Source organism: Chrysochloris asiatica, unplaced genomic scaffold, assembly GCF_000296735.1.
Source record: "Chrysochloris asiatica unplaced genomic scaffold, ChrAsi1.0 scaffold00439, whole genome shotgun sequence".
In the NCBI taxonomy this organism is placed as follows: domain Eukaryota; kingdom Metazoa; phylum Chordata; class Mammalia; order Afrosoricida; family Chrysochloridae; genus Chrysochloris; species Chrysochloris asiatica.
In genome coordinates this window covers 1,192,062-1,203,362 of record NW_006408957.1, presented here as the reverse complement: position 1 = coordinate 1,203,362, position 11,301 = coordinate 1,192,062, and the positions used below count along the sequence as shown (strand labels likewise).

General features: G+C 48.0%; 1 protein-coding gene and 1 pseudogene across 1 annotated transcript; one reads left to right on the top strand and one right to left on the bottom strand.

Annotated features, from left to right (window-relative positions):
• Positions 1–5,136: 5,136 nt before the first annotated feature.
• Positions 5,137–6,739, bottom strand: BET1L (Bet1 golgi vesicular membrane trafficking protein-like). The gene is made up of 4 exons (XM_006876993.1): positions 6,721–6,739; positions 5,815–5,906; positions 5,558–5,614; positions 5,137–5,304 (listed from the first exon to the last, which is right to left on the bottom strand). Exons 1-4 carry the CDS (start codon positions 6,737–6,739, stop codon positions 5,137–5,139), a joined length of 336 nt encoding a protein of 111 aa, XP_006877055.1.
• A 1,890-nt stretch (positions 6,740–8,629) lies between these two features.
• On the top strand, positions 8,630–10,297 carry LOC102815441 (annotated as a pseudogene).
• Positions 10,298–11,301: the final 1,004 nt, after the last annotated feature.

Sequence of the window (11,301 nt, the reverse complement as noted above, 5' to 3'; positions counted from 1 at the left end):
GATGTTAGGAAAATTTTCTTCCTGAAGCTTTTCAACCATCTCCTCTGTGGACTTGTGTGATTCTTCCTGTTCTGAAATGCTGATAATACTTAAGTTATTCCTCTTCATGTTATCCAACATGAATCTTAGATCTTCAGATTTTTTAAATCCTTTTTTGTGTTTGCTCTTCTATCTTAGTAGTTTTGAGAGATTTATCTTCTAGATCACTAGTTCTGGCTTCTATCACTTCAATTCTACTCCTTTGCCCTTTCAGTGTATTGTCCATTTCTGATATTCTATTGTTAATCATTTGGACTGGTTTCTGTAGGTTTTGCATTGTTTCCAAAGCTGTATCTATCTTATTTGATTGTTCCTGTAGCACTTTCCTGACTTCTTCCTTATTTTTCTCATCTGCATTGTATAGGGTTTTGATACATTTTATAATCATTTTTCTGAATTTCTTCTCAGGCATTTCCAAAGCCTGCCCATCTTCCAATATGGAGTGTAGGTCTACTTCCAGCTTACTTGCCTTGCCTCAATTTATCTCGTTTCTGGACATGGGCTGATATGGTCATCTACTTCTGGTTTAGGGGCATGGCATATTCAGGAGTTATCTGTGGCCTTAATACTTAGATGGGAGTGTATTTTGGTATTTTTTATGCTTTCTGATTGCCTCCAGGTAGATGTGGTCAGGAGACAGCTTCCCTTTTCACTCTTCTTCCTGAGAAATTTCAAGATGCCACTGTTGGTCCTTGTAACATAACTCAGGATTTAATTTTTGGCCTATTTCCTTTTTAGTCTGCTTGTCCCTCTCCACAATCCCCGTTCAGGCCTTTTTCCTAGTGATAAACAGTTCAGGGCCAGGTGTGGCCGTTTGTTTTTAAGTGGGAACTGTCACTTTAAATTTCAAGGAGATCTGTGAGTATGTGTAGTAGAATCCTCTGGGGGTTGGGGTAGGGTGTCCACTTGCTCAGGCACCCCCTCTAGTCACCAGAATGGAGGTGTGCAGTGAGAGACCAATGAACAGATTAAAAAAAAAAAAATGTCCACACCTTTATCTCTGAGATTCCGTCAGGCGACGGTGGCTGCTCTGATCCTTCCCCCACTTGGTCTCGCCCAATATGGTAGCTCCAGGAGCAGCTGTCTTAAATTAGAAAGCAATGACTTTCTTGTTTCTGTTACAAATTCCCCTAGCTGTAAGCCTTCCAAGCTTCTAAATATTCCTTTATATGTGGTTCAGAGTCTGGCACCATGCCCTGAGCCTGTTTGGTCTGGTATTCTGTGTTGTTGCTGACGGAGCCCCTCACTGCACTTCCACCCAATCTGCCATGTTGTTTGTTCTCTCTGAAGAATTGATGCTTTTGAGTTATGGTGTTGGAGAATATTGAAAGTGCCATGAGCAGCCAAAAGAACCAAAAGATCTGTGTTCAAAGAAGTGTAGCCAGAGTGCTCCTTGGAGGCCAAGATGACCAAATTCATCGCTCCTACTTCGGACATCTTGTCAGGAGGGACCAGTCACTGGAGAAGGATATCATGTTTGGTAAGGTGGAGGGTCAGAGAAAAAAAGGAAGACCCCTAACAAGATGGATTGGCCAAGTGGCAGCATCAGTGGGCTCAAGCGTGGCAACAATAGTGACATTGGCCCAGGATCGGACAGTGTTTTGTTCTGCTGTGCATAAGGTCACTATGAGTCAGCACCGACTCAATGGCACTTAACAACAATAACATCCTTATCCTTTCTAGACAGCACTCTACTTCCAAGGTAGTTTTTGAAATTCTCTTTTTGATGACAAATGTAAATCCATTCCTCTTCAATTTGTCATTCTCAGCTTAAAAAATCATGATTGTCTGATTCAAAGTGTTCAATACCAGTCCATTACAACTCACAAATACTTAATCAACCTTTACGTGTTTTCATTTTTGACTTCTAATTTAAATTCATACTTTGTACAGTACATGTTCAATTACTGATGGATGTTTGCAGCTGTTTCTACTCATTTTGAGTCATGCCACATCAGCAAATGAAGACCCCAAAAGCTTTACTCTCCATGTCATATTAATCCTCAGGCAAATTTTGGGTCCCTTCAGCACGATGGGTTCACCTTCCAGCACTGCCATTCCTAAATTCTGAAGTGGCTGATTGCGTCTCCCTCCTAGTCTTAGTCTGAAAGCCCCGCTGAGACCTGTCCACCACGGGTGACCCTTATGGTTTTTGAAACACTGGTGGTATTGCTTCCAGCATCATAGCAACAAGCAAGCCACTGCAGTATGACAAAATGACAGATGAGTAGTGAATACAATCTATTACTTTAAAAATGAGGACGTGTGAGTCTTCCTCCTTCCTTTTCAACATTGCTTTAACTATTTAGGGCCTCTTGTCATTCCATAAAAAGTTGAAGGTGGGTCTTCATATTTCTGATAAAGAAGGCTGTTGGAATTTTGATCAAGGCTGCACTGAAATCTATAGATTGCTTTGGATGCTATGACACCTTAACAATATTGTCTTCCAATCTATGAACATGAAACATTGCCCATTTGTGTTCTTTAACCTTCTCAACTGTTTTGTAGTTTACGTTGTATAACTCCTTCACATCCCTGGTTAGATTTATTTCTATAGAATTTATTCTCCTATATGTCATTGTAAATGAAATTGTTTTCCTAATTTACCTTTCAGATTTATTTCTGGTGCATAGAAACCCAAATGATCTTTGCTGGTTGCCCTTGTACCCTGCAACTTTGCTAAATTTGTCTATTAGCCCTAGGAAGTTTTGTTGTCAACTCTTAGTTTTCTATACATGCTATCATATCATAAACAAATAGATTTTACTTCTTTTCCAATCTGGACACCTTTTATTTTTCTTATTCCTATGGCTAAAACTTCAAATATAATATTGAATAGAGGTGGTGACAGTTGCCACCCTTGTCATTTCCAGCTTCAAGGTAGAAGATCTTACTTTCTCCCTCAGAGCAGTTGGTGGGTTTGAATTGCTGGATCTTGCAGTTAACAGTCCAGTGTTTAACAGTGTTAAGTGCCTTCCAGTAAGTTCTGTACAGTTTAAGTGCCATTGTTAAGTTCCTTCTCATAGCAACCCTGTATAGGGTTTCTGAGGTACACCTGGTGGGTTTAAACCACCAACTTTGCAGTTAACAACACAGTGCTTATTCTATGAACCACACCAACACTCTGTCGAATCTGTTCTGAGTCATAGCGATCCTGTATAAGGTTTCTGAGTGGCTGGTGAGTTTGAACTGCCAACCTTGAGGTTAGCAGTTCAGTGCTGATCCTACAGCACCCACCAGTGCCACACAAGCTCCTTATATACGAGGGGAAATCGCTAAAAAATTAACTTAGAGAGGGACTAAAACCCAGACCACAAACGAGATGGAAGGCTGTGAAGCAGCAGCACAGTGATGTTGGAAGGTCTGGGAGAACGGGGAGGGTGCCCTGAATGCAAACGGTCCACAGTTTCCATCCGTCGGACTAGAGCGCAGGGCAGCAGCAGAAAGCTAGAATCCGTTTCCCACAAGCCAGCACTGTCCCAGGAACAAAAGAAGGGTCAGCCCTGGCATGAGTGAGCTGAGCTCGGAATGCTGCTTGCAGAGCACCACACAGGCTGGCTCCTGTGGAGAGCTGGGTCCCAGGTAACTATGTGAGTGCGCTGACCCTTAGTGAGGACCATTTAGAATGGAGCAGAGCAGACCCTAATCTGATGGTGATGTCAGGAGGCATTTATTATTTGTAGAATAAACCATACATGTCGACAGCAGCCTAGGCGCCCCACAGTGTGATGTCACCTCACATCTAAGCCCAAGTTCCTCTCTCCTGGGATTAAATACTAACTGGACGTCTTTGTGCCAAATGGCACGTACAGAAAATAGGTTAGGGAAACAGTAATAAAAAGGCGTAATGGAAATGCCAAGCCCCCTGTCGGCAATGGACATCACTTCCTGACCCTGTTCAGAGCCCCCTGTCGGCAATGGACATCACTTACTGACCCTGTTCAGAGAGGCGAGATTTACTAGCATCTGAGAACAGCTCTTTCTTCTTCACGCTCAAGGACAGCTTGATAGAACCTGGGGTTTCTTCAGAGAGCAATCATCTCCCCCAGGACACAGTTTGTCTGTTATGACAACGTAGATGGTGAGGAGCCATTTATAGTACAAAGCACCTGTGCACATAGGACGGGGTCAGTGTATAGAACCCTGTGATGCCAGAGGCCAGGAACCTGCACAGAGAGCCCAGGCCTGCAGCTGACCAGGAAAGGCGGAGCCTCAAACAAATAGTACAAGGCAGTCTGCCCACTCAGCTGCAGAAGCAGTCTGTGAGGGCGGCTGGGCATGGAGGAGACTGAGATCACGGAAGCAAAAGGTGGAAAGATCTCTGGAGTCTGAGTCCTCAGGCTGACAAAGATCCAGAATCCACTTCTTGGTTGGATCTGAGTATGATCCTCAGAGTAACGGGGTGAATGGGAAGCAGAATGACTGGCAACGGACAGGCAAAGCAAAGGGCTGGAAGCTCGTCCTCTGGACCCCGTATGAAGACAAGTAAGTTGGGGTCTGGCTGTGTGGTGGGAGCCATGTGGTGACCAAGTCTGGCCCAACAGAGTGATACTGAGAAGGGCAGAGACGGTGGTCTGCTCAGAAGCTGGGGGTGGGGGTCCAGTGATATTTCAGAGGTTCCAGGGGAAGTAGGAACAAGGAAGACCTCGATGGGGCTGGGGGCAGAGGGGAGGGTTAGCCAGATAGAAGCCTGGCATCGCCCAACAGAAAGGAGCCCCGTAGGGAAGGGCCCCAACATGCCCAGCCTTAGAAAACACATGGTCCTTTCCTGGTCTCCCGAAAGCCCAGCTTTGGTACTGTTGGGAAAGAAACCAAAGAGCGTTGGGTTCCAGTTTCTTTGCTCTCAGGCCACACACGGCTTGCCCTGAGGGTCAGGGTCAGGGCAGGCTAGAAGGGCCTAGGCTGGCACACAGATGGGTCCCCGAGGGGACTAACCCTAACCTTAGCTGGGCTCTTCAGATCACACATGGAGAGGGACTGTCTCCAGCACCAGAGGGAAAGGCTCAGGCAGACCAGCTGATGGGCTTCCCAGCCTCCCAAGAACAAAGCTGCAAAACCACAGGGGGTGTCTTGTGGGGAAGCTCTAGAGCCCATGCCTCACGTCCTCGTCCTTGACAGGAGGTAGGAGAGGATGAAGAAGACCACGAGCAGGCCTACAGCCACGCCACACAGAAGCCTCCGGTTGTCACGCCCAGACCGAGCCATCGTGGAGAAACGCTTCACACTCCCGGTGAGCAGGCCCGTCACACTGGAGAACTCGGAGTCCTGGAAGAAACCATCGGTCACATGGGGGCAGGGAAAGGGTACAGGGGCAGGGATGACGGTGATGGGAGAGTTCGGGGCAGAGACAGGGCTTGAGGAACAGCAGAAGGTAAAGGGCAGGTTGGGGTGAGGAACAGGGGGTGCTAGGCAGGGGGTGTGTAACGGGAAGGATAGGGAGTTGCAGGGATCATAGATGACCTAGGTGGGGAGGTAGAGGGCAGAGCCAAGCACAGGGGGCAAAGCTGCAGGCCCCTACCATGCCATCCAGGTATCGGTTCTGGTCCTCTGTGTCCCTGTCGATATCCAGGGCCAACTGGTCAGGGCACAGAGAGGGCAGGGTCAGCTCAGGGCCAGACACACTGGTCCCCACCCTCCCTGCCCGACATAGGTGTCACAACAAGGACAAGTGTCACCCATGATCTGCACAGCAGTTGACCATGGATGGGGCAAGGAAGTGCCCAGAATCCCCCTGCTGGCTGCCCTCCCTCAGGTTCCAGTCCCTACTGCACAGACCGATTTGAGCCGGGTGACCTTCGAGGCCAGGTGGTCGGCCATCCGCTTGTTTTCCAGATCCAGAATCTCCTCCACGGCCCCTGGGCTCTGACCTGCAGAGAGGAAGGTGGGGCTGCAGCACCCATGGATGTCCAACCGCGGACATCAGGGAGCCAGCCCTGTGTACAGGCCCAGCCAAAGGTCTCAGAAGGCCTGGGTCCCTACACCTGTGACCTGCTTGGCAGGTAGGGTCCTAACCTTCTAAGCAGGTGTGGGACTAGGTTCTGGGGTGGGGATGTTCGCTTTCAGGTAGGATGCATGATGCACCCCATAGTGCGTGTCCTGATGGCTCATCCAATGAGCACTTTCTGACGGGCTCTGCGGGGACCTACATCTGGACCAGGGGTACTAGGATCCTGGAGGGCCCAGTGACACTTCACTGGGGACGGCTGTGAACTGAGTCTAGAACATGTGACAGATGACTGGGATCACAAGGGCAGGGCTGGCTCTGCCCATTCACCGCTGGGCCAGGCAATGTGGAATTCCAGTCAATCTCTCACCCACGGCGCGCTCCCCAGGACCACACGTACAGACCCCTGGAGAAGGGAACAACCGCGCCAGGCGTCGTGGGCATTACTCCCAACCCAGTGGGAAAGGTATCCGGAACCGCTTTGCAGATGAAAACAGCGAGGCTCCCCTAGGCCCAAGTCCGTGCACTCCCGGGGCCCTCACCCAGACCAGCCTCCAGGGCAACCGCCTTGTGGCTCCAAGGAGCAGAGGAGGTGGGGGTCCCTCAAGTCCGGGACGGGGAGGCGGAATGTCAGCGCCCGCTGAGTCCTGGGAAGGACGCTGCATCAGCTCTGTCCGCCCCGCCAGGGCTCTTCCCGCGGTGTCACCTTAGTTCTAGCCGCGTTTCCCGGCGCTCACCTCGAGTCCAATCCGCCATCGTACTCAGTTCCGGTTCGAGTCTAGCTCCCCAATTCAGCTGCCATCACGGCCGCCTCCACTGACGTGGTGCTCGGGCGCTGGAAAGAACTTCCGGTCCCCCCGCCCCCGCATTGGCCCCGCCCCTTCCGCCGTAGACTCCCTGGACTTCCGGTTGCCGAGAGCGGCAGGTATGGAGAGAGGGTTCCGTGCTAGAGGAAGTGATTGTAAACTCGTATCGCCAGCGCCTGTGAAGCAATGGCCGTGCGTTCTTGAGACGGCTTGGTTGATTAATATTTTTAAGGCCAAAATCGCGGTTTCCGACAGCCATTTCACGCAGTTATTCAAACTAAAGGCGCGCCAGGCTCTAACCACTAAGAGCACTCCGGCCGTGCCTGTTGTGAAGTGCGGAAGGAGGAGCCCGAGCTGTGAAGACCCCTGCGACGGGGCGGTGTCGCCCTGCTGTGTCCCCGGGCGAGTTAGCCTGTGTGCACCTGCGCACTCAGCAAGTGTCTGTGTCATGATGTGCGAAGGAACAATAAAGTCAGCAGAAGGGACGGAGGGTGACGGGGACTTTCTTGGATGCCATCTTCCCAATTGTTAACATTTGAGCTCATCGCTGCTGCCACTAATGCCAATCCATCTCCTTGGTGGGGGGAGAGGGGGTCTTCCTCTTTGTCAGTGACCCTCCACTTTACCAAGCATGATGTCCTTCTCTAGGCACTGGCCCCTCAATATGTATGAATTATGAGAGAAGAATCTGGCTTTACTTCTTCCAACACAAAATTGTTTGCTCTTCCGGCAGTCCATGGTACTTTCAATACTCAACCACCATAACTTAACTGCATTGATTCTCCTAAGGTCTTGCTTATCCATTGTCCAACATGCATATGAGGCTATTGAAAAACACCATGGCTAGGGTCCGGCCGGCACACTTACTTCTTTGCTCTTGAAAGCTTAAGAGATCTTGTGCAACTGATTGAATACAACATTTGTTTTCTTGAAGTCTGATTCCTCATATGAATACTGATTGTGGATCTGTAACTGGGAGTGCCAAGCGCATCTCTGCCCCTCAAGAGAGGGACCTTGCGTTCTATTAAGAAAAGTCAGGTGAGGCAGGGTTTCCATAGGAGCAAAAGGTTATTCTAGGAAAGAGGTTTGCACGTGGAAACAGGAATTAACACAGCGCTTAACCCAGTCTCCACAGGAAAAAAAGAAAAAAAAAAAGGCTTAGCTGAGGTTTAAAAGGTTTGGGGGCAGGAAAAAGATCCCGTTTATTGATAGAGATAGGCAGGGATTTCTGGGAAATGAATAGTTTAGGAGGGGCCATGTGCGGCATTTCTTCAAGATGGATTCCACCTCTAAGGCCTCTGGTAGGAGCAGACGGAACTTGTTCTGGGATGTTGAGCAATAGTGGTCCTTTGGGACCCTAATTGAGACTCCTCCCAGGGCTGGCATTAGCCTTTAGCCCAGCAGAAGCTTTGTCCTTTCAAGTTATGCCTAGGGCACTAGGCAAACCAGCCCAATCTGTAAATTATCTCACAAGGAAGTAAAAAATTTAAAAAAAAAAAAAAAAGAATTTTATGAGTGGTCTTCCTTAATGGCTTTATTGTTGTTCGGTGAAATTTGCTCTCCGGTGTAGAGATACTAAATCAAATGGAAGAAATGAGGAAGTAAAAGAGCAGAACCGAAAATGTCAAAGAGTAACAGAGTCAAATATTATAGTGAAATGTGCCAAGATCTGGAGGTAGAAAACCAAAAGGGAAGAACACACTCAGCATTTCTCAAGAACTGAGGGAAAATCCAAGCCTCCACTTAGAATACTGAAGGAGTCTTTGGGCGAAACACTGAATGATGCAGAGCATCAAAAGAAGCCGGACCGGGGAGTTCCGCTGACTCCTCCTTCTTCAAGATGGCGTCCTGGCTGCAATCCGACAGGGCTCTCCACCTAGTCCAGGGAGAAAAGAAAGTTCGGCCCCGTTCTCGCAGCTTTTGTGCAGAGTTGCCATCGCTGGAATGTGTGTCTCATGAGATGTTGTTGTTATTGTTAAGTGCCGTCGAGTCTATTCCAGCTCATAGCTGGCCCTGTACAGGGTTTCCGAGGCTGTAAATCTTTACAGGAGAAGAAAGCCTCATCTTTCTCCCACGTAACAGCTGGTAGTTTCGAACTGCTGACCTTGCGGTTCGCAGCCCAATTCGTAACCACTACGCTATGGATTCTCATTATTGTCCTAGTTGCTTAGAAAATATGCCCTCAGCTGAAGCCAATCTGAAAAAGAATAAAAGCACCAACTGCGCTGACTGCCCTGGCTGCAGGCATATCCTCTCCGCCTGAGCAACAAGCCATCTCCGTACAGCTCCCAGATGACCCGGCCAAGACCACAACGAAGAAAGCCTGCTACTGGCCTGTGGAGTTTGTCGGTGGACGTCTAGAGATGTGGGCATGACCGACAAATCTGTGGCTAGTGGCGGTTGGCAGGAAACTGAAAATCCTCACACACAAAGGATGAACAAACTGATTAAATATTACCAGCAGCTTGCTCAGAAAGGGAAAGTTGAACGAGATCACAAGAAACTGGCACTACGTCGAAACTACATGCCTCTGGCTTTTTCGGACAAATACGGTCTTGGACCGAGACTTCAGCGACATCAGTACCCTTGCTGGACTTTCCCTTAAAGAGGGAGAGGACCCAGAAAGACATCGAGATTGAGCCAGCTCAGGCTCTAGATGGGAGTGGAACCTCTACCCGAAGACTGTTACACAAGGCCAGTGAATTTGACAGAGGTCACTACCCTTCAACAGCGCCTCCTACAGGCAGACTTCCTACCTAGCTGTGCTTCACAGCTGTATCCTCGTCACAAGCATCTTCTGACAAAACGGTCAGCGTAGTGATTAGGAATCGGGCTGCAAACCTTAAGGTCAGCAGTTGGAAACTACCAGCTCTCCGCGGGAGAAAGATGAGGACATCTGCTTCCATAAAGATTTACAGCCTCGGAAACCCTGTACAGGGTCGCTATGGGTCGGAACCGACTCAACAGCACGTAACAACAACAAACACTGCCGAAAATGTGAACATATTTAATTAAGCCAGAATTTAATCCAACATCAAATTCAAAATCCAACTGGTTGCTGGCAACTATATCCCAGAAGTGAGGATCGTGTCCATTCCCAACCTTGGCTACATGAAGGAGAGCCATGGGCTCCTGACTCTAACAAATCCAGTGGCGACCCTCACCCACGTGACGTTGCTGGAGTGCATGAGTGAGACCCTGAGACTATCAATAGCCCCGCTAAAGTGCTGGTGCCTCCCAAAGAGCTCCTTTTAGGCGGCAAGGATGCAGCAGCCGAATACGATGAGCTGGCTGAACCCCTGACATTATAGCCTTCAGAAAAGCCAACAAAGTGGGAATTTTCATCAAAGTTACCCCACAACGTGAGGAGGGAAAAGTGACCATGTGCTTTAAGATGACAAATGAAACATGATTTCAAAAACCTGGCAGCACCCATCTGCCCCACCAAAGAAAGTGACCAGGGCTCACTCAGCGTGTGGAGCTCAGCTTGGGCCCACTTCTTCCTTAAAAGGTTCCACTGGTAGGCAGATGCTAAAGGACAGTGTGGACAAGAACCTGTGTTAAACTATCGAAGGCACGGCTTTGTTAGGCCTTGTTTATTATCGATATACCCATACACTACTGAATCCTCATTTTTAGGCGAGTGGGGGCAAAGGCAAGGCATTAGAAACACAGGGAAACTGCTAGTTCCTCTTATCTCTTCCGTAACACCGAAACCTATGTCTCCCTCACCAAAGCCTGCACGTTGAACAACAACAGCTTAGAACCATCCCAAGAAAGGGACAGCTGTTTCTTGGAATGGTATTATGTTTGCCACCTGAAAAGTTCTGACCATACTAGCTCCCAATCTGATCTCAAAAGGATCAGAATGTTACAGGTGAAAATTAGAATGCTAACCCAAAGCTAGACCTGCTGTTAATATGAATGATCCCGCATTGGTCTCAATGTACCCACTGGTTTTTGTGTTGCATCAGATATTACCTTCAGCCTGAACATAGCCTTTCATTTTCCATCATAGTCCTCATCTTGTCATAGATTTGAATTTGGCAAAAATAAAAGAAAAAATGGTCAAAATGTCTTTAGCTTTCTGATGACTGGAACAACCTGTGAATTCAGAAGGCACTCTCAGTGAACACCGAACAGGGCACTGTTATTCAGGGATTGCTCTTAAAAATATGGAACTTTTCCTTTTAAGAAGAATTTAAGAAGCAAATAATTACATGTCATGTCAAGAGGGTGGCAAATACTATTCATTTAAACATTATAATAATGAAGGAATAATACTGCCATATGTTGGCAATTTTTTTGTCTTTACCCCTACATCCTCTCTGCTCGATCTCTTTAACTCTATAAACTATTCAGAGTATTTGGAAGTTGGATAGAGTCCAAAGAAAACTTGAGTGAGCAGGTTCACTCCAGGATGCAGAAAGCATGCGATTTAAAAAAAAAAAAAAAAAAAATTTTGAAGGCATCATCGACACTAACGTTCTTTCTATTGATTTGAAGGAGAAA

Excerpts from the sequence above, each read along its gene's own strand:
- BET1L (XM_006876993.1), bottom strand. Across the intron at positions 5,615-5,814 it reads AGGTCACCCGGCTCAAATCG|TTGGCCCTGGATATCGACAG; the intron begins GTCTGTGCAGTA and ends TGCCCTGACCAG. Across the intron at positions 5,305-5,557 it reads ACCGATACCTGGATGGCATG|GACTCCGAGTTCTCCAGTGT; the intron begins GTAGGGGCCTGC and ends GGTTTCTTCCAG.